We start from the raw sequence: 22,980 nt of genomic DNA on the forward strand, positions 1-22,980 counted from the left end.
ACACACACACACACACACACACACACACACACACACACACACACACACACACACACACACACATTTTACTTAAGTAAAAGTATCAATACTGCAACGTAGAAATACTCTGTAAGAAGAAGTCCGGAACTCAACGTTTACTTGAGTAAAAGTACCACGGTATTGGCATCAAAATGTACTTAAAGTACCAAAAGTAGAAAGTACTCATATGCTTTAAATCCCTCACTGAGCATAACATATATATTATAAGAACTTTCTTCTGGAGGGGGACATTCTGTCAGGGATAAGTACCTTGAACAGTGGTAGAACAAGAACAAGAAAATAGAAATACTCTGTTAAAAATAAAAGTCTGGTATTCAAAATGTAATAATAATAGTAATAGTACAAAAGTATTCGCATTGAAAAGTACTGAAAGTAAAAGCATTAATTTTCCAAATGTATAAAAATGCCTAGAAAATAGCTACAAGCTCAAGCTTGTAGATCTGCTATTTTCAAATAGCCAAAGTGTATATATAGGGCTGAAGTGGTTAATGTATGTTTTGTAATAATAATTAAAATCTACAAAGTAACTAGTAACTAAAGTTTTCAAATAATTGTAGTAGAGCAAAAAGCACAATATTTGCCTCTGAGATGTAATGGAGTAGAAGTAAAAAGTATTGAAAATTGGAAATACTCCAGTAAAGTAAAAATTCCTCAAAAGTGTACTCAAGTAGGCTACAGAACTTGAGTAAATGTACTTAGTTACTTTATACCACTGACCTTGAAAGTAATAGCGATCAGTGAATACAGATATAGTATAATTTCTCTGTTCACTTAGTTAGGGCCCTATACTAGGCCCCTCCTTTTTCACATATAATCCAAATCTCTTGGCAGAAAATATCCAATCTACAAACTCACAACTTGCCGTGACAGGACGTGTTGAGGGTGTAGACTTTTCACCCTAGACTATTTTCACCCCACAATGGAATCCTAGGGTTCATCTAAGAATTGTATAAATTTAGTTTGACAGCCATAATGCAATTTAATTTATCACACACACACACACACACACACACACACACACACACACACACACACACACAGCAATTAAGTGTGTAAAAAGGTTCGATCAAAGATCATCAGTCACAAACACAATAACGCATGGTTCATACATGTTTTATTTACAGTACTAAACTTGCCCATATTATGCCAGTTTACATAAAACCTTTTAAACTTGCCTTTGCCTCATCAGCAGATCAAAACGTATGGTGCAAAAAGTTCTCATAATGCAGTCACAATAAATTGTGATTCATTATTGATTAACTTCATTTAAGACATTTTCTGCACATCTCAATCAGTGTTTCTTTTGCGGGGTGCTCCTTCCATTCCGACATCTCACCACTCCGACTAGTGGCTTCCGCGTGCGGTTATGGTTAGGGTTAGGGTTAGGTATAGGGTTCGTCAACGTCGGAAAGGCGACATGTCGGAAAGGAGAAATGCACCCTTCTTTTGCACATCCACTAAAGTATTGCCCACTGAGCATAGCATATGAGTTCATGTGAAATGTTTGATTTCACATTGTGATACAATTAAAAAAAACCTTTCATGGAAAGGAAAACAAAATATTGGGATTTAATATACTCGGTACAAAAGGTTCCGAGTGCAGAGGTAGGTTTCGCCAACAAACATAAAAAATGCTTCCCATGCATACGTTAATATATTACACTATACACACAGCTTGCGCTGTGCGACAACGATTAACAAGGTCACAGTTCCGATGAGTAAGGGCACGGTCACACCGAAGTTTAATTCTACCTATGAGGGTGGATTCTGGCAATGCTTTTCAATGGGAACGGCGCTGCACAGCAGCCATATTGCAAAGAAATTGGGCCTCTTCCTTACTTCCTTCACAGGTGTTACCAATGATTCTAATGAAGGCTCTGTTCCATTTAGTGTAGCACTGTGGTTCTCAAACATTTTAATTTCACAACCCCATACCTCTGAGGGTGTACAAATGGAACCAAGAGTTACACACCCGTAAGGGGCCATTTGGAACCTCCTCAAGGAACAATGAGGGTCCCTGGACCACACTTTGAGACCCACTGGTGTAGCAGAGTGTTTCCAGTGAGCCAACATGCACAATATCAGCACCCTGACTTTGTCTGACCAGAATGGAACAGAGCCTTAATTAGAATCATTGGTAACACCTGTGAAGGAAGTAAGAAAAGGCCCAATTCCTTTCCAATATGGCTGCTGTGCATAGAGCCTAAGCATTGGAATCCACCCTCATAGGTAGAATTAAACTTTGGTGTGACCGTGGCCTAAACAAGAAAAAGCAGTGGTTTTTAAAAGGCGTTATTTTTAGGCAACAGAAAGCTCAGAACACTGTAGTAGATGTTGGCACCACTTCTACAGTTGGGCCGCCCAGATGTTCTGATCACTACAAGGTCCCTACGACCATAGCTCATGCTTGATTGCGGTGGATTTGGATGCAGTGCCGTATTTTCTACTTGTATGTAGCGGAGGAGTAGCCCTGGCTGATGCCCAGAGGCCCAATATTTCCCTATAGGCCAAGGAAAAGTTTACCCTGGCTTTTGCCTGAGCGGTTAGCCGTTTGGCTTCCCGTGTATACGGGAGGAACAGGTTCGAATCCAGGTAGCGAGTGACACCTACAGTATTAACATCCTAGAGCCAGGGGTCTTCGACAGGGGATCCGGGACCCCTAGGGGGTCCTCAGAGATACTGCAGGGAGGCCACCAAATGTTTGCGTGATAGGGACTTTTTTTAATTATTTTTTACATTAACCACTTGAACCCTCGCATTCACTATTCTGGGGGCGGGGGGGGGGGGCATTAGCCGAAAATAGCAGATCTACAAGCTCACAACGGGCCGCAGACGCGCTGTGAGCTTGTAGATCAGCTATTTTTCGCCAAAGAGGTTTGGTGTACAGGAGAAAAAGAGCAGATCAAGTACAGAGCTAAAGGTCAAAGTTTACAAAGTATTGAGGGTTCAAGTCGTTAAATGTCTGAAAACACATTTAACATGAATCCAATATGGGGGGCTCCCTGCTTCATCTCTCTCTCAGCTAAGGGGTCCTTGGCCTGAAAAAACGTTGAAGACCCCTGTCGAAGACGCTTCAGGTCTGCATGTGTCACCTATTTTAAAACAACTGCGCACAGATACTCGACAACAGGCAACGACAGGTACTGTATAAAATACAAAAACCGCCACAAACAAACTAAAGAAGAAAACATCCTCAGATTACACACTTACAGTAATCCGTGTCTTTTCATCGTAAAACACCCTCAGGCAATGTGTGGCTGTTCTCCGATATATTGGGCCTTTCTTTTGCACATATGGTCAGTTATAATATATATTAGTAGTACAAAACCTATACAAAACATAACATACAACACCAATTACATACATTTCTGCATTGTCTTCTTGTTTTCCCCCCAAATCCCATAAAAGGCACTTAAGATCAGTGGTTCTCATCTCGTGGGCCGGGACCCCCAGGGCCAGGGGGGGGTCCCCACATGGTTTTTGAGGGGTCCCCAGATGACAGTGAAGTGACAATTTAAGGACTTTTAAGACCTTTGTAATACCTAAAACAAAAGGGAGGAAAAAAAGGAAAGAAATGTAATGAAAAAAGACCATTACTGTATCAAAAGTAATCAACAAACTATACTATAAAAACTGGTCAAACATTGGCCAAATTGTCAAATAATACAAGAAAGAGGCAACAATTGTGATACTAGCTGATCTACAAGCTCACAACACCTCGCAAGATCGGCTATTTTCACAATATTTATCTGTGGAACCGAGTCAAACTAAATGTAATGCCTCAACTCAAATATGATTATTTTGGGGGGTCCCCAGTTCAAATATGATTATTTTGGGGGGTCCCCAAGTCAGCTATGATTATTTTGGGGGGTCACGGCCTGAAAAGGTTGAGAACCACTGCTTTAGATCACCCCTTTACTCAGTTAGGTGCTGAATCTAACTGAACAAAACACCCACCATGGTCCCCCACAAAACGCCTTTCCTTGCATAAGTACCGATCATTTTGCTTTTTATAATCTAACTCTAATCCAGATTGGTAGATGTGTGTCAGTTTACTGTATATAGCTTCTGAAGAACTGTGCAAAAACACATCAATGCACTCTTCTTGTCAAAGACATCAGTAAAACTCGATCAGGTACTCGGGGTAAATCTGGTTGCTGTCGAAGATGACGTAAATCTTTGGGTTTCCGACGTCGTCCACGCAGCTGTCGTAGAAGTGCGTGAAGCCGGCGTCCTTGGACGGCGGTCTGCAGTACTGAGGATGGCCCGCGGTGTATTCCCCCACCAGCACCCTGGCCAGGAACATGGTCTTGTAAGGGGGCTCGGTGGCGAATATTGGCGGCGCGAGCCCGTGTCTCTGCAAGGTGGTGTTGTGCTTCCCCGTCGTGAGGCAGAACTTGCTCGAGTATTTGGCGTCTCTAGCGAAATAGCTCCCTGGTAGAGAAGAGGCAGAAAGCAGAAGAAGGACGGATCAACGTTAGAATCTGGACAGAAAGGTGTTCAGAGTTTTTGTTTATCTAAATCAGTGGCTCTCAAACTTTTTCGAGCCAAGGACCCCCAAATTGATATATATTTGGCCGCGGACCCCATCTGAAAATGTTTTGTGCCAGGGACCCCCACAAGAGAAGAGTTATGTTTAAAAATAATACAAAAATATTCTATATTTCCCAAAAATAGCAGATGTGCATGTGCAAGCTTGCAGCTTGTAGATCTGCAATCTTTGGATAGCCAACGTATATAAATGGATAAAGTGGTTAAAATGATTGTGATGCTACATTAACTACTTTTACTGGGGCCCCCCTGGAACCCTCCCAAGGACCCCAGCTTGAGAACCAATGACCTAAAGGACAGCTAGGCTTCCTGGGGTCCAAGACAATAATATACATGAACAAAAATAGAAAACATTACATAATGTACTAAACACACACACAAACAAATACTACAACAAAAAAATCTCACAAGTCATAACAGAAGAAAATAGAAAAAAAAAAAGGAATAAAACTGATCTAAAATCAAATATACAAAGTAGCAAGGTCCACAAACATCAAACTAGCATGTACGCTAAGATGTTATTGAATGTGTTGCGTATATAAAGTCTAAGCTTCCTTTTAAAACAATCCTTTTCTTTGATGTAAGAAAAATCACAATATAATTTACCTAGTTATGTCAATATGTATGAGTATTTGAGCAACACATGATGTTATTATAAAGAAATGTAGGCGTGAGTGTCAATAAATCTATGAAAATATATAAGTAAGAGTGAATCGCTACGGTATGTAATTTCACAAGTTTCACAATATAGTCACAATATAATCTCAGGTAGCCAGACAACTATTCCACAATCTCCGAATGCTATATAGAGTCTGGAACTACACCTTCCGAAATCCGAGACAGGAAGCTGTCATCTGTTCGTCATTTCCGTTTTAAAATATCTTTACATTAAATTATCCTATTTCCATTTCTGCTAAGCAGCAAGCTATATAAGCTTAGATTATTTTGATATATTTGCACAACAATGAAGCGGAAGTGAGGAGGAGGCGTCCCATCGGCTTTATCACTTGATCATTGTCATAGCTTCCGTTGCTCCAGACTGGATGACGAAAGCATTTGAAAATTGTGAGGCGAGACTACAATGTGGAGGGTAAGAAGTATTACCTTTGCCGTAGACATCGCCATGACTCCCTGTCAGGCGCCAGTCAAAGTTATACGTGCATATAGCCTGTACGTTGCTGTGGCCGGTGCCATGGAACAGCATTCGCTCATCGATGTCCAGCGTGCGCTTGATTTTTCTTAACTGCGTCTTCTTCCTTTTAGGGAGAACCGGCGAATGAGAACACAACAAAGAGCATAGTTCTTATTGTTAAGAGTTCATCAACAAAAAACACAGATGAATCACCAACCAAGGCGTCGATGCACTTAAACATGGCAACTTGTAATTGTCTCCGCCAGGCCGAAAGGCATGGCGAGAGAGTATGTTTTGCCCCCTGTCCGTCCGTCCGTCCGTGTGTCCTGTCCGTCTGCGGACAGCTAATCTACGGCACCGTTGGCCCGGTCGCTGGCCCGAAACTGTGCACACACACTCCCTGGATGCCAATTCAAAACCTCTGCCCCAATTTTTTTCACATGGCCCTGCGACACCAGGAGGCCGATTTGTGCAAAACCCATTTTTTCATATTACTCCTACAGATGTTATCCAACCGTCATGCAAATCGGTACACAGTATCTCTATAGTCATGTGATCAACGCGGATCTGTCCGATTTTCCATATTCCATCCTCGTTGGCTTCCAAATTTTGCAGGCTGGGTCCGTTTTGAACAAAATGCCTCAAATCATGAACGCAGCTTGCGATTTCCGTGAAATTTCACACGCACATTCCCACTAGGCTGAGGAAGAAATGCCACCCTTTTCACATTGGCCTGTTATAGCGCCACCAGCAGGTCTAATTTAGCAAAACACATTTTTGGCACAAAATGCCTCAAATCATGAATGCAGTGTCAGATTGAAAGGCCTAAGAAGAAATGCCACTCTTTTCACATTGGCCTATTATAGTGCCACCAGGAGGCCACAATAACATACCTGACCTGGCGGAGACCTGTGCTCTGAGGAGCACTTTTTCTAGTTGTTGACTAAAGTTAAAACATGGTTTAAGATGGTGTTTTCACAAAACCCATTATTTGGTTTTAAAACTACAAATTGGTTTTAGGAAACTAGACATTGATTCTTCTCACTTCGATTTCTTTTAAAATATTTAATCTAAAAGGGATTCTAGGCAACATTAAGCCTAAATTTAAAAAATATTTATATATATATATTGCATTTTTTCCCCTCTATCAGCCACTATAATATAATGATGCTGGTGTGTTTTCCTGCATTGAAACACAGTCCTCTTTCTGAAATCCGTATTTTCCCTACTATTTATGTTTTGACATCCAGGTATCCGGGACGTAAATGAAACGCACGCATGTGCACGTCCGTCCGTGTCCGTGTGAACTGTTCGAGTGAAACCGAATGGAACCGAGTGCAGCCGACAAAAATGGAACGAGCCGCCATTGTTTTCTGCTGCGCTGTTTTTACTTTTTACTTTCGGTTTTAAAACGCTCTCAAACTTATTTTTTGAGGCACGGAATGTACTTTTAAGATATCGTTTGGATAGAATTTAGTTGTATAACTTCATATATGTGGCCTATTCAAAAATACAAATTCAGAGAACCGGCAGGGGCGGGCAATGACACGCATTGTATCCGCATAAAGCAACCTATTTTCGGCATGGCCCGTTCAGAAGTCCCCCCTGCGTCACTCCCTGGTGGTCGGGGAAACAAACTGCTGAGGAGGAGGAGGGGGGGGGGGGGGGGGGGGAGTGTTGGGGCGGTGTTTGACAACAGTTTTTTTCTTTTTTTGATCTCTGAACTAGAATCCCTTTAAAAGGAACGAGTTTGTCTGCAGAGGAAGTGTGGCTAAAAAAAACGTGGCTTGCATCTTTCGAGGATGTGATAGTGGCTTAAACTGCACCCAGTGAAACTGAATTCCAAAACCAAAACAAATCGTCCTTGTTACGACTTACGAAGCTCTGACCCGTACAAAACACGGCATGGTTTGTCTTTGTTCTTTTCTGTTAAAAACGACTATGGATCCACACGTCAACATTCTCATATACTTTACTTCTGCCTGCCTGCAAAAGAACTCCCATAAGTCTAGGTTCTGAATCCTCTGGATGGATTTGATGGGGTGTCCCATGGTCCTGTCGTACAGTCTGGCTACTTCTTTGAACTCGTAGGTTTCTCTGCCCAGCTGGACGAGCTGAAAGAGGGGAAGGGAGTAAAGTACAAAAATTAAGCATAAACAAAAACCACAGACGACATAAGCTCACAAGCAAGGCGTTGTGAGCTTATAGATCGGCTATTTTCTTTTTTTCCCCTCTTTCTTATATGTTCTTATCTGTTTATGCTTAAAAACTAAGCATAAACAAAAACCACAGACGACATAAGCTCACAAGCAAGGCGTTGTGAGCTTATAGATCGGCTATTTTAATTTTTTCCCCTTTCTTAAATTATTTGACAATTTGGCCAATGTTTGACCAGTTTTTATAGTATAGTTTCTTGATTATTTGATGCAGTAATGGTCTTATTTATTTTCTTTCTTTTTTTGAGGTATTAAAACAGTCTTAAAAGTCCTTAAATTGTCACTTCACTGTCATACTGGACCCCCCTGGCGGTCCCGACCCGCTGCAGTATGTCACATGTATGCATATCATTCTCATACATGGAGTTTTACTGACCTGATAGGGTTCATCTGTATTAATTCTTTCCCAATGGCAGGGTACAGGCAACGCAAGATTATCACAGATGAACCTGGGAAATGAAGTTAGGCGTGCCAGTGAATAAAATATGTAATGGCACACTGGAATATAGCACATTTCAACAAGGATATCATCAGAAGTACTTTCTGTATTACAATTACACATTCAAATGTTGCTCCATAAGTGAAGAAACAAAAGGAGGTGATTGAGTTCCAAGGTTATTATAATTAACGAAAACAAAAATTGAAAAAAGATTTTCGTTAACTGAACTAAATGAAAACTATAATAGAAATACAAGGATAACTAACTGAAACTGTACTGTGTGAAATTTTAGACAAAATGCCCTTAGTTTAGTTCGTTTTTCTTGTTGATTGTCCAACAGTAAAGGCCTTTGCAGACAGGGTGCGATTTTTCACGCAGAAAAAACTGACAATATATATTTTTTAAAGAACACATGGTTCTCTATGACCTCATGCACACCGGCTCCGAATTTGCCGTGCGGCAAGTGGCTGCGGCGGTGAGTTTTTTTTCAATCGAACCCAGTTCGATTTGTGCGTCTTTTCGCATGTGGTAAAAACTGATTGACCAATCGCACCCTGTCTGCAAAGGCCTTACCTGGATAGATATTTTTTTTTTGAGTTTTTACTCTGACCTTAATCCTATAAATCCTGCACCTGACAAATAACCCAAAGAATGTTAAAAAAAAACCTAAAACTAACACTAAAACTAACAAAAAATAAACTAAAACTAAGCGTTGTCACAAAAATAAAAAATAAAAAACCCAAATTAAAACAAAATTCGAAAAAAATTGTCAAAACGAACTAAAACTAAACTATAATGAAAAATCCAAAACTATTATAACCTTGCGGTGTTCACAAGTTCCTCAAATGTACCTGAAGCCAGTTGCAGAATGGAGGGAGCGTTTGATTGGCCGCTGCTTCCCTGTCGTTACGTTGATCTGCTTCATGACTAGGAGAGAAGTGCATCAACAAGTCAAACGTTATTAGGGGACTGCACGACCGTGTTCATATCCAATTCCTGATGCCAATTCCTCGCCATGATGCAAAAATCTGCGGTTCCCGACCTTTTCTGGATCAGGGCCACCCTGAAAATCTAGAAAGATTTCGCGGCCCACCCGATTTGAGCACTTAATCCATTAAGACCGGGAAAGCATCAGTGTCATTTTTTTATTTCTTTGGCTATTCAAAAAATAGCAGATCTACAAGCTCATAGCGCGGCACCAAGTGCCGCGCTATGAGCTTGTAGATCTTCTATTTTTAGAAAAATCTTGAAAATATTTGCAAATCTTTGAATATATATATATACAGTATGTTTTAAAGCGAACATTTTTAACTCCGATCTTTGCTTCTGGGGGTCCCTGGAACAACATATTTTGAGATGGGGGTCCGCGGCCAAATACATATCATTTTGGGGGTCCTTGACATGGAGAACTTGGAGCACCACTGATATAGTAACATACTGTTAGGATTTAGAAAACATTATAATGTCTCCTTTTTGGCTCTGTGACCAGAGTTAGATTTCATGTACTGTATCTGGTGCTTCATGTTTCAAACGTTTAGAGGATTAATTGAATGTATATTGTACTTTTATATATTTTTGTATACCATGACCTTTGTGTACATTCTTGTTTTTGGGCGGTGAAACCGCCCCTATAAGTGAGATTTGGAAAAATGTACAAATATCTTGCGCTGTGATCTGGGCCCAGGAAATTTGTACAATTATCCTGCGCTGTGATTGGCCAATCACAGTCTATTCAGGACTGTGATTGGCCAGTGTCACATGACACATGTGCATAGCCCTATATAAGAAACCATAACTTCAAAAAAAATTGTTTTGTTATGGTTCCGTCCATCATAAAGAGTGTTTCAATAAATGTATTTATTTTTTGTACATGATTGGTTGACTCCATTCAGTATTGTGATTAGCTAGCAAGACACCGCCCACTTCACACAGGGTGTGATTTTTTAAAGACTTTTAATATTCACTGGTTACTCCTGTCAACATTGACACTCCAAATGTGAGCTTTGTATCCGTGTTTGTCAAACCCTGAAGAAGACTTTGTTGAAACGTTGGTTACTTTTCAAATAAACAAAAAGAGTTTTGCATCATGGCTACGAGCTGTGCGACCTCCTCTCTTTGTAACCCATTAAGACCGGGAAAGCATCTGTCATTTTAGATTTTAACCACTTTAACCATTATCTTAGACTTGGGCTATTCAAAAATAGCAGATCTACAAGCTCATAGCACGGCACTAGCTTGCAGATAATGTTTTTCAATCGTGAAAATGTGTGCACATCTTTGAATGTATATGTTTTTTAAAGCGAACATTTTGAACTCAAATCTTAGCTTCTGGGGGATTCTACAAATGTAAGAAAATGTTGCTATAATATCAGTGCAACTATTTGTCCGCGGAATACTTTGTTCCAGGGACCCCCAGAAGCAAAGATTTGAGTTAAAAATGCATATATATTCAAAGATTTGCATACATTTTCACTATTTAGTTTCTCAAAAAATAGCAGATCTACAAGCTCGTAGCGCGGCACTCGGTGCCGCGCAACGAGCTTGTATATCTGCAATTTTTTGAATAGCCAAAGAAGTCTAAAAATGACACGGTCTTAATGGGCTAAACAGTACTTCCTATGTTACCTGAGAAGTCCAGCTTGTAGGTGTACTTGGCCGTGTAGAACTCCATGACTCCATGTTGGTTCCTGCTGTAGAACTGTTCGATCTGAGCGCTGGTCACTGAACACGCAGCACTGGGGTCAATCTGGAGGGAGGAAGGAACGATATTTAGCTCATGAGCAAACAGGCAGGGTGATGGACTGGTGCAAATTTAATGAGATCTACATCCTGTATGAATTGTTGGAGGAATAGGTGGATGGCAGGATGTATAGAAATGTATAAAGTAGACTGGAAGGATGCACTAAATAATGATATCTAGATAGATAGATAGATAGATAGATAGATAGATAGATAGATAGATAGATAGATATTAGATAGATATTAGATAGATAGATAGATTAGAACAGAGGTCTTCAACAGGGGGTCCGCGACCCCTAGGGGGTCCGCAGAGGTACTGCAGGGGGTCCGCGAAATTGCTGTTTGATTAAACAATATTTTTGTTTGAAAAAAAAAACTATTTTTTTTCTCCAAAATGTCAAATTGTCTTTAAACATAACATGAATCCATAGCAAACAGATAAATGGAGGCACAATGCACAATAACATGTTTATACATATTTTGTAGATATTTTTTTGTTTTGCACACCTACTGGGGCAGGTGTGTATAGGAGCAGGCAATATAAAACACAATTGTATACATAAATATACAATATATGTGGTAGCCCCCCCTACCCTACGAGGTAGGGGGTCCCTGCTCCATCTCCCCATCAGTTTGGGGGTCCCTGGCCTGAAAAGGTCGAAGACCCCTGGATTAGAAGACCAAGGGGTAACACTTTACTTAAAGGTCGGGTCTATAATAAGTTATAACCACATTTATAATGCATTATAATAGGCTTATAAGGCATTATAATGCTCAATATAAATGTTTATAATCATGTATGACAATTTATAACAGCGGCTATAACGTGTAAGTGCTGGTCATAATGCATTATAAGCTGAGTGGAACAGCACATTATAACTACCTTAAAGGGATATTTCACTTTCAAACTAATTTTGGGTGATTACGAGATCTACTATCCAATGCTACAATGTAAGGAAGGAAGGATCGCCGAAATGTGAGCTTGTAGATCGGCTATTTTTGGCATATGTTCCCCGCAGAATAGGGATGCTACGGTTCAAGTGGTTAAGGTAAAAAGAAAAGAAGACAGATAGATAGACACAGACAGACAGACAGACAGACAGACAGACAGAGTATAGAAATGGAGGTGGGGTAGGAATGGATGAATGGCTTCTATAGTGGGCATAGCCCTAGAACGGCAGGGGGGGGGGGGTTCCAGGGGGTACCCAGCAAAAAAGTATAGTTAATATAGCGCCGCAATCATTTAAACCACTTTATCCATGTATACATTGGCTATTAAAAAATAGCAGATCTATTTGAAAAAAATAATAATTTAGATTTAGAAAAATAATAATCTTATCTTCCGGGGTCCCTGGCACAAAGCCTTTTCAGATGGGGGGGTCCACGGCCAAAAACATATCAATTTGGGGGTCCTTGACGTGAAAAAGTTTGAGAAACAACCACTGCTATAGTGGGCAGTGAGTGCCACACACACAGGCTCATCATCATGGTACCTCAAACATGTGCCACACTCCACACTCGGCCAGGTAGAACCAGGACCAGTTGGGTTCTGAGGTGTCCATCTCCTCCATCTCTGGGGAGGAAGCCTGGTCCTCCTCTGGTGGAGCCGACATGATGACTCTATCTGAAACAATTAAACCACAATATTCATAAGAACTAATTAATAATAAGTCCCAGCACAAAATAATCTACACTGTTGATTTGCTTTATATTATATAGATTGATTGATTGAATACTTTATCAACAGTTTGCAGATTGTACAGAGGTACGGTTTATAAAGCTGGTTAATGGGATAACACTAGCCTTGGATCAAGACTATCATGGATGTATTTGATCGATTTTGACATTTTCATATCTAAGATACACACAGATACGAAGGTAAAAGTCAGCCAATAAAAAACATCTATGATAGTCTTGTTCCAAGGCTAGGAAAACACAAAAAGCCCTATGTTTGTTGTTTCCATTGAGGTCCTGTCTGTGTATTCAATTCATCAAGACATTTAAAGACACACAATCAATAATAAAAAAAGACATAATCAACAACTATAGTAGCAATGAACGTATACATAATATCTATAATATTACCTAGCGTTGAATGACAAGGGGGAAAACAGAGAAAAAACCCACAGGAAATGTCAAGTTAAACCAGGAAATGTTTCAAATGTTAAAGTGTCACAACAGCTGTCATTATTATCATTATTATTATTGATCAATCTATGCCCAGTTTGATTAGAAACAAGATGGACATGATCATGAAGCGGTGGTCGTCATCCATCACGGATGGATTATTAGCAGAAACACTGTGATTTAATAACAATGTAACGGCTACATAACAATCTCCTCCGCTGCCTTGTTGTTTGTATTTGCTTCCGGGTTAGACGTCAAAGTAAGTAAAGACGTCACCGCGTTGGGTTTGCGTGGCGTTGACCATAGCGTTGACGCTGGTGACGAGCAGTGTTGCCAGATCTTGTGAAAGAAATAAGCACCTGAAAGGAGTAGTTCACCCAAAAAATTACTTATTACTCACCCCATGATAAAACCTTGACTTCATGGAGATGAGCCAATAATTCGATGAACTGCTGCCCAGTAGGAGACTCAGTAGGAGTCTTCTACTAGAGACTCTGCTCCGCTGGTCATCATTACATTATTGGCTGTTGGCTCAGGAATGCGACAAACACAAATAAATCTCCATGAATTCAAGGCTTCATTCATGGGGTGTGATAGAAAATAAATTACTTATTACTCACCCCATGATAAAACCTTGACTTCATGGAGATGAGCCAATAATTCGATGAACTGCTGCCCAGTAGGAGACTCAGTAGGAGTCTTCTACTAGAGACTCTGCTCCGCTGGTCATCATTACATTATTGGCTGTTGGCTCAGGAATGCGACAAACACAAATAAATCTCCATGAATTCAAGGCTTCATTCATGGGGTGTGATAGAAAATAAATATGTTTTAGGTGAACTACTCCTTTAAACCTATACTGTATACATCGGCTATTTGAAAAATAGCTTGAAGAATATCTTGAAAATAAAATGTGAAAGATTTTTTTAACATTCTAACAACACAAATCTGGCACGGGGGCTCCCTGACACAAAACGTTTTCAGATAAGGATTAGGGACAAATTAATCTGAGTTCACACTTCCCAGAAGTTCTAGGGACAATAGCCTACATATTCATTTGGAGATCCATGACATGAAATTGATGAATTGATATTTTACAACCATTTTGGTTTAAATAATAATTAAAACATTTGGAAGCATAACCAAATAAGATAGTATTTACATATAATAAATAGCTACATTGTGTGACTGTGATACATTTTTCCCATATATTTCCAAAAATATTTATATAAATTAATTTAAGCCTAGAACCAAGCCATCCAGGATCCTGGTGATTCACGACCATAAAACAATTGATTCTGTGAGAAGAAAAAAAAGAATATTGAATAATATATGATATACTATAAATTCCATTTGTTTTGCGATTGTTTTTTGTTTTGTTTTTACAGAATCTAACGAATTTATGGTCATGAATCACCAGGATCGTGGATGGCTAGGCTTAAAATAATTGATATAAATATTTTTGGAAATATCTCTGTGTGCTTGGCGAAAAGGGCCTTTCCTTTCTGTGTGGAGTTTGCATATTCCCCCGTGTCCCCTATAGTCGGGTCACACAGTGAGGTTCTGTGACCATCCTTTGGCAAGGATGTTTTGACGATTGATTTGACCTCTATGGACCCTTTAGAAAAGATTTAGCCCCCAGGTCCCTCCCAAAAATCCCGGCATTTTTTGCTAGACAGCCAAATTCAAAATGGCGCCCGGCGCCATCTCTAAAAATTTACTTTTGTTCTGGATAACCTAGAATCATGTATGAAGGCACTTTTCCATACAAGTCAACCATGAGGATTCCAAATCTGACACCGTTTTAATCATACAACTTTGTTTTGACCGCTATATTCAAGATGGCTGCCATCTAGTACTGTGAACAATCATATTTGAACTGGGGAACAGCCCCCAATTTGTTTGATTCCGTTCCACATATAGATATTGTGAAAATAGCAGATCTACTGTACAAGCCCACAACACCTTGATTAGCACATGCTGCTTGTTTAGTGCTGCTGCTATCCTAAATGTTGCCTCAGTCATTCTTTTGAGCCCACAGTGAGAGGAGCTACACATTTGTTCTGTAAAGACAGTGTGCATGCAGCATACATAGCTGCTTGAATATGGAAGAAAATAATATACCAACAGGGACAGATAGACAGTCATGTATTCTCCAGTGTGGTAGTCTGTGTAATGAAGCCACAGATACCATTAAGTCAACCCAGAGATGGGAAAACATAAAACAAAAGGCACTGTTATGGAGTGGCCTTGACAAGTTTGGACATGTCTACACAACTGTCGATTGGGATAAAGGTCCGGTTGGAAAATGTGTCCATGAAGCATGTAGGTTGACCCTATTCAATTCTAATAAACTGGAACAAGCCAAAAAAAGACAGAAAAAACAACAGACTGATGAATCCCCATCTCAGTCTTCTACGTTGGATGACTGTTCCACAGCTGCAGATCCACCTGGCAAACGACTACGATCAAGTCTTGGGCAGATACACGAAAAAACCAAAATGTGTGTGGTGTTGTAAGCCCGAGTCACCAAAACACCCAGAAACAAAGCTGATGCTGATTTCATATGATCATGCATGGGCAGCTTTCAAGAGCCATACAGTTGCCCTGGAAGATCAGACAATGCGGGACAGAATCAATTGCCTGATCGATTCTGCAGCTGATCAGCCCTATGCACTTGAGATTAGATATCACTACACATGTTGGATGAAATATGTAACAAAATACAAGAAAATGACCGACGATGACAAACTCCCACATATGCACAATGTCACACTACGTGAGGCACAGACTATGTTCTTTAATCACATAAGAAAAAATATTATTGAGGAACATGAGCTAAGGTCACTGCAGAGCCTCCTCCTAGACTACAATTCTATGATCTCTTGGTACGGCTTCCCAACATCCGGGGTTAAATCATCTTACATCAAAGACATCTTGACCCGGGAATTTGGAAGTAAGATTGGTTTCCATTCACGCTCACGGAGGAACCAGAGTGACCTAGTCTATGACACGTCTGGGGGTGGGTCATATGTTGAAGCAGCATTAAACTCCATCTAATGAGCAACTGGTGCACAATGTGGCTGAGAGGATCAGGGATGATCTTAAGTCCATCAAACTCATCCGATGGCCACCGAGGGTTGAAGAGCTAGAGGAGGAGGAAGAGCTCTCACCTCTCCTGGTTCAGCTGCTATCTGCTTTACGGGGGAAGAAGGAGGTAGATCTGTCTCCATGCACACTTTCCCTCACCTCTCTTATCACACAGTATGCGATAAAACAACCCACCACTACTGCCATCAATGCCACCATCACCCTTCATGGTTTGACTCGCAGCAAGGAGCTTGTTGACTGTTATTACAAGTTGGGCATGGGGATCAGCTACCGTAACGTGCTTCTCTTGCGTGATATCTGGACCATGCATGACCTTGAACAGTGTTCTGTGTGTCCTGATGACATTGCTGAGGGAGAACCAAGTATCAGTATCATTGACAACGATGACTTTCAAAATGACACCTTGACAGGGGGGGGGGGGGGGGGTACTGGTCACCGCTGTAACTGGATGTTTCTGCAGCACCTAGATCTTCTTGCACAGAAGGAGAAAAACATCCAGGATGCACACGAGCGCACCAAAGATGCAAAGACTGTTTCACAGGCTCTGACTGAGAAGGCATCGGAGATGCAGGCAGTTACACCATATAGGACGAGCAAGCGTGGGGAACCTCCCATCCGCCCCAAGCCCACTATTTTCTCATCAAGTACAGAGCCTCAGCGCAAGCGGAGCATTATTCATGCCCTTGTTCGTGCAAACAAGAATGGTGATCGTCCTGATGCAGCTGAGCAGACTATCCCTTCCTACAACGGGTTTCATGCCAGCTTGAATAAGGAGCAGTCAAAGAGCAAGGCTTATTTTCATATGTCTTACAATCAACCGCCGAACAAGTGGTAGGGTCTCCCATGACAAACTGGTCTCTGGCGAGGGGCCTGACGAAGAATGGTTCAGGGCAGGACAGCAGGCCCTAAGGGGGCAACCCCCCAGCCATCTGGCTATCTGGCAGTGGGCTAACAACCTAGAGAACCTCTTCTTGTTACTTAACCAAATTTACAAACCTGAACTAAAGCTAAGTTTTTACTCTACTGGATGTCGGCCATCTTGAATTTCGGAGTCAAAACGAGGTCTTACAATTAAAATTGTGTCAGATTTGGAATCCTCATGGTTGACTTGTATGGAAAGGTGCCTTCATATATGATTCTAGGTCATCCAGATCAAAAGTTAATTTTTAGAGATGGCGCCGGGTGCCATTTTGAATTTGGCTGTCTAGCAAAAAATGCCGGGATTTTTGGGAGGGTCCTGGGGGCTAAATCTTTCCTAAAGGGTCCATAGAGGTCAAATCAATCGTCAAAACATCCTTGCCAAAGGATGGTCACAGAACCTCACTGTGTGACCAGACTACTAGCTAGGGTAGGTAGCTCACTGTCATCTGGGGAACCCCCCAAAATCATGTGGGGAGTGAGTGGTTGAGAACCTCTGATAGGCAGTGGTGGAAAGTACTTATAATTACAGTACTTGAGTAAATGTACTTAGTTACAAAATGGTACTTATAAGTACAATTTTGAGGTTCTTTTACTTTACTGGAGTATTTCCAATTTTCAATACTTTTACTTCTACTCCACTACAATTATTTTACTTTTAGTATATTTTGATACCAATACTTTTGCACTTTTACTCAAGTACATTTTGAATTCCGCACTTTTACTTGTTTATACATGCAGTATTGATACTTTTATTTAAGAAAAACATTTTAGTACTTTTTCCAACACTGGATATAGGCTACCCTACGAATGTTTATTTTCACGTCAACTGTTGCAAAAAGTTTAAAAACATTTGTGTTCTTTGTTTGATGTGTTTACACTTTGTTTGTTTGTACGTTTTCTGTTTGTCAATAAAGAAAGGATTACCATAAACAAAAAAATACACCTGCGCTGTGGACCCCATAGCCCGAAAGGACTGTCGCGCTGTGATTGGCTAGTTGGTCGACGGAGAGCATGTATGCTTTATTCACGTGTAAAACCTCCGATCAGACGTAATACACGTTCCTGTTTGAGATCTTTGATCAAATTTAACTCTTGTTTAATGACGTGAAACTAGATTGAGCAAGTATGGGTGTGGCGTATGTTTACAGTACATTACATTTATCAATCTGACAACCACCACGTGCCATACGTCGTCCCTAGATATGGGATGATACTACAATTTACTGCCCGGCAACATCTTCTTTCTTCCCTGATTGGACCAGAGCTTATTCGTCGCGCGAAATCCCGATCTCTCTCTCTCTTTCGCTCTGGAGTTGCAGCCGGGACAGGTTGAATATCGTGATTTTAAGTCCAGTGAGTTAGCTAATATTAAAGTTAAAAAATCACGATGTTCTTTTGTCCAGATGTCCTCCGGAGACACACAGGATGTTTTGCCACAATCTGGTGAGTATAAAACATGTTATAGTACAGAATAGATTAGAATAATGTTAACTTTCAAACGATCAATCGAGCCATCTAACGTGATGGAAAAAGTAGGCTACTCAATTTCTTTCTTTCTTTCTTTTCTTTCTTTTACTTACCTACTTACTTACAAAAGTAGCAATACCACAATAGAAAAATACACGGTTACAAGTAAAAGTCCTGTGTTCAAAAAATGTACTTGAGTAAAAGTTATGGCATCATATACTTACTTGCACTACCAACGTAAAAGTAGGCCAGCCTACTAAAAGCTTCTAGCTTTCCGCTTTTAGCCTACTAAAAGCGGAAAAACCCCGATCTACAAGCTCAGATCACATCAGATGCCTTGTGGATAGGCTATTTACGAATAGCCAAAGTATAAATAGGGCTTCAAAGGTTAATGTAAGCACTGTACTTGAGTAAATGTATGTGGTTTACTTTCCACCAGTGCCATCTATAGCTATACAAGGAGCAGAATGTAGTGAATATAATGTATAGTGAAATCTAAAATGGTGTGTGTCTCTCTCTCTCTCTCTCTCTCATCATATCCAGGTTGGCAGCAACTAAAGGGAGAAAACTCACTAAGAAAGAGATGCAGAAGGTCTGCGTCGATCAAACATGGTAAGAATATCAAAGCTAGCATAATAGTGCTTCATATGTCAACTTTTTCATGTCAAGGACCCCCACATTTCCAATGGATTTGGCCACAGACCCCCATCTGAAAATATTTAATTGGTGCCAATTCGTTTTTAAAGCTCAAAGATCATGATTCATGAATGCAAGATGATATGCTGTAGACTTGCAGGGGTCTTCAACAGGGGGTCCGGGACCCCTAGGGGGTCCTCTGAGTTACTACAGGGGGGCCGCCAAATCGTTGTGTGATAGGATAACTTTATATTTACAAAAACCACTTGAACCCATATCATTCCTATTCTGTGGAGAACTTCAGCCAGAAATAGCAGATCTACAAGCTCACAACGGTTGTGAACTTGTAGATCTGCTATTTTTTGAAAAGAGGTTTGGTGTAGAGGGAAAGAAAAACAGACCAAGTACATAGTGAAAGGTCAGGTTTACTAAGTATGGACGGTTTAAGTTGATAAATGTCTGAAAATGCACATTAACATGAACCCAACATGCTGATGACAGTGCTGTCAAACAAGTCTATGAAGCTACCTATGAAATCTATTAAAACGTTTTTGCTGGAGACCTCCTGGAACCCCCTCACGGACCCCTGGGGCCGTCTGCTGGGGGTCCCTAGCTTGAGAACCTCTGAACTGGAGTGATGATCACTCAGTAAAGTTGGTATAGGCTACATTTGTATTTCTATAAATGTTTTCAGAGTGAAATTGTTAGTAGTTTTTATTTGTTTACATTTTCATGAGATGCTCTGTGGTTGTAATAGCCAATCTACAAGCTCACAAAGCATCGCATCATGACTTGTTGTGAGCTTGTAAATCTGCTATTTTCAAAAGGTTTTGTGAAATGGGACATTCTGCATAGTGAGTACTTTTATTTTTGGTACTTTAAAGGTACGGTAAGTGATTTTCTTTGGTTAAAATAAGTGTTAAATAGCTCTATATTCTGATAGTACTCATTGCTACAGAGTGTTTGTTCGGTTACAGGAGTCTCCATGTCTCTATTAAAGTCTCTATGTCTTTATTAAACAGAAAATGCATTTTCAGGTCAGGATACCAATTTTATCCAATCAGGATAGAGAACTCAGTCAGGATACAGATTAAACAAGTGAAATTGGAAGTGATGACACAAAAAAATGAGCAGACAATATTGGAACTGGAACTAGTCTCCTGATTGGCTGAAATATTGTCACCTACCTGAAAGTGTATTTACTATTTAATAAAGAGCTGGAGAGACAGGGAGACCCCTGTTACTGAACAAACACTCCATAGCAATGAGTACTATCAGAATATAGTGCTTTAACCTTTTAACAAAAAAAAGTTTTAGTTTTCACCAAAAAATATCGCTTACCCTACCTTTAATCAAACTAATCAATTTAATCCATCGTTTTGTTGTATTCCTTGAGAAGAGAGAGAGGACAGAGGTAGAGGGAGAGCAACGGGAAAGAGATAGAAAACTAGTTAACACAAAACTGGGGAAAGCAAAGCATCAGTGTCATTTTAGAGTTTTGCGCTGGCTATTTAAAAAACTGCAGATCTACAAGCTCACAGCACGTCACTTTGTGCTGCGCGGCGAGCTTGTACATCTGCTATTTTTGAATATTTTTTTAGAAAAATCTTCAAAGTGCGAGAACTGTTGATTTAGAAGGCATTTTGTAGAATCGGCCTCAGGTCTTAATACACCATTAAGACTGGGAACGCATCTGTGTCATTTTAGATTTTTAGCTCTTAACCATTATTTTATACTTTGGCTATTCAAAAATAGCAGATATACAAGCTAGTAGCGCGGCACCGAATGCCGAGATCTGCTATTTTTTGAAAAATCATGAAAATGTGTGTAAATCTTTGAAAACGTTGCTGTCCGGCAGAAACCAGCTGACTCAATTTTTCCGCTTTTGCATTTTTTTCCCATAAATCAGTGCTATAGAGCACCGAAGTCCTGACGTCACTCGTTCATCCCCAGGTTTGCGGAAGTAATTTCTCTATGGAGAATAACATTGGGTCATCTTAGAATCGTCTCATATAAGAATTGTGGTCCAAAAATAAACACCGCGTGTCGGCGTTATTGTCAGGGAGGAGGTTCTGTATCGTTTATGATAGTCAGTCACTTATATTTGATACAGTCTGTTTCTGGCGAAAATGTAACAGTTCTTATTTGACGCGATATTAAATACGTGTATGGGATTCAGAACGGGGGTGGAAAACTGCGAACCAGGTAGACAAACAAAGGATGTGTAAATGACGTCAGACTTCGGCGGTCTATTGAATACCCTTTACGTCTGTGTGTTGATTAAAAAACATATTGAACCAATGAAAAGTATTAAAGAGCGCTTCTGACAAAACCAGCTAACTCCATTGGATCCTCAAACTTTCTGCTAAACCAGCTAACTCCACCAAAGTTAGCTGGTTTTGCTGACTCCAGGCTCCACCCCCTTTTGATCTCCAACCTCATTGAGAGCTTGGAGGTCCAATCAAGTCCAATCAATGTTCTTATCAATGATGAACAAAACCTCCAAACTCCACTTTTTGGTTTTGTTTATTTCATTTCCTGAAAAATGAACATTTTGGAGTTAGCTGGTTTCTGCCGGAGAGCAGAGATATATATTTTTAAAGCGAACATTTCTAACTCAAATCTTTGCTTCTGGGGATTCTGCAAATATCTTCTAAATCCTAACAGTTTTTTTGAAAGAAAACTTGTGTTGCTATAATCAGTGGTTCTCAAACTTTGTCAAGGACCCCCGAAAGTGATATGTATTTGACCCCCATCTTAAAATATGTTATTCCAGGGACCCCCCCCAGAAGCAAAGATTTGTGTACATATATTCAAAGATTTGCACACATTTTCACGATTGATTTATCAAAAATAGCAGATCTACAAGCTCATAGCGCAGCAGCATGTAGATCTGCTATTTTTGAATAGCCAAAGAAATCTTTCTAAAGTGATACAGATGCGTTCCCGGATTGAATGGGTTAATAATGGGTTTTAAATGTTTTATTATGGATGGAGCGACGTTCTAAGTTGTTGTCTTGTTTGTGCTTACAGTGAGGAGATCATCAGGTACATCAAGGGCCAGGTCCCTGCCCCTCAGCCCGGCCAGCCTGAGCCTCGCTTCTCTCTCTACCTGGCCTCTCAGCTGCAGTACGGCGTGATCCTGGTCTACCACAGGCAGTGTGGATTCATGCTGGGTGAGTGAAACCTACACATGACACCTGGTTGGCCACAGTATCAAATATATATATATATATTTATATTATAGCACATTTCCAACGACCAAAGTGCTGCACAGAGTCGTTGCTGTCCGGCAGAAACCAGCTACATTTTGACGCTTTTGCATTTCTTTCCATAAATCAGTGCTATTGAACACCCTTTACGTCTGTGTGTTGGTAAAAACAAATATTGAACCAATGAAAAGTATTAAAAAGCACTTCTGACAAAACCAGCTAACTCCATTGGATCCTCAAACTTTCTGCTAAAAGAGCTAACTCCACCAAAGGGGGGTGGAGTTAGCTGGTTTTGCTGACTCCAGGCTCCACCCCCTTTTGACCTCCAACCTCATTGTGAGCTTGGAGGTCTATTCAGCTGTTCTTATCAATGATGAACAAAACCTCCTA

The 22,980-nt window shown here is 40.4% G+C and overlaps 2 protein-coding genes across 2 annotated transcripts; one reads left to right on the plus strand and one right to left on the minus strand.

Moving 5' to 3' along the window:
- Positions 1-1,142: 1,142 nt before the first annotated feature.
- Positions 1,143-13,462, minus strand: LOC308079996 (protein mono-ADP-ribosyltransferase PARP11-like). The gene is made up of 8 exons (XM_080421676.1): positions 13,202-13,462; positions 12,610-12,740; positions 11,003-11,123; positions 9,229-9,304; positions 8,315-8,387; positions 7,709-7,836; positions 5,695-5,846; positions 1,143-4,473 (listed from the first exon to the last, which is right to left on the minus strand). The coding sequence occupies exons 2-8, from the start codon at positions 12,727-12,729 to the stop codon at positions 4,157-4,159; spliced, it is 987 nt and encodes a 328-aa protein (XP_080277802.1). The 5' UTR covers positions 12,730-12,740; positions 13,202-13,462; the 3' UTR covers positions 1,143-4,156.
- A 5,200-nt stretch (positions 13,463-18,662) lies between these two features.
- Positions 18,663-22,562, plus strand: LOC308079560 (meiotic recombination protein REC8 homolog; the record flags this gene model as incomplete). The annotated part of the gene is made up of 3 exons (XM_080421109.1): positions 18,663-18,718; positions 19,286-19,354; positions 22,412-22,562. 3 exons carry the CDS (start codon positions 18,663-18,665, stop codon positions 22,560-22,562), a joined length of 276 nt encoding a protein of 91 aa, XP_080277235.1.
- Positions 22,563-22,980: the final 418 nt, after the last annotated feature.

This window comes from Gymnoscopelus braueri, assembly GCF_963280865.1.
Source record: "Gymnoscopelus braueri genome assembly, chromosome: 23".
NCBI classification, from domain to species: Eukaryota; Metazoa; Chordata; class Actinopteri; order Myctophiformes; family Myctophidae; genus Gymnoscopelus; species Gymnoscopelus braueri.

Excerpts from the sequence above, each read along its gene's own strand:
- LOC308079996 (XM_080421676.1), bottom strand. The coding sequence starts at position 12,729 with ATGTCGGCTCCACCAGAGGAGGACCAGGCTTCCTCCCCAGAGATGGAG. Across the intron at positions 11,124-12,609 it reads GAGTGTGGCACATGTTTGAG|ATTGACCCCAGTGCTGCGTG; the intron begins GTACCATGATGA and ends TCCTCCCTCCAG. Across the intron at positions 7,837-8,314 it reads ATACAGATGAACCCTATCAG|CTCGTCCAGCTGGGCAGAGA; the intron begins GTCAGTAAAACT and ends CCCCTCTTTCAG.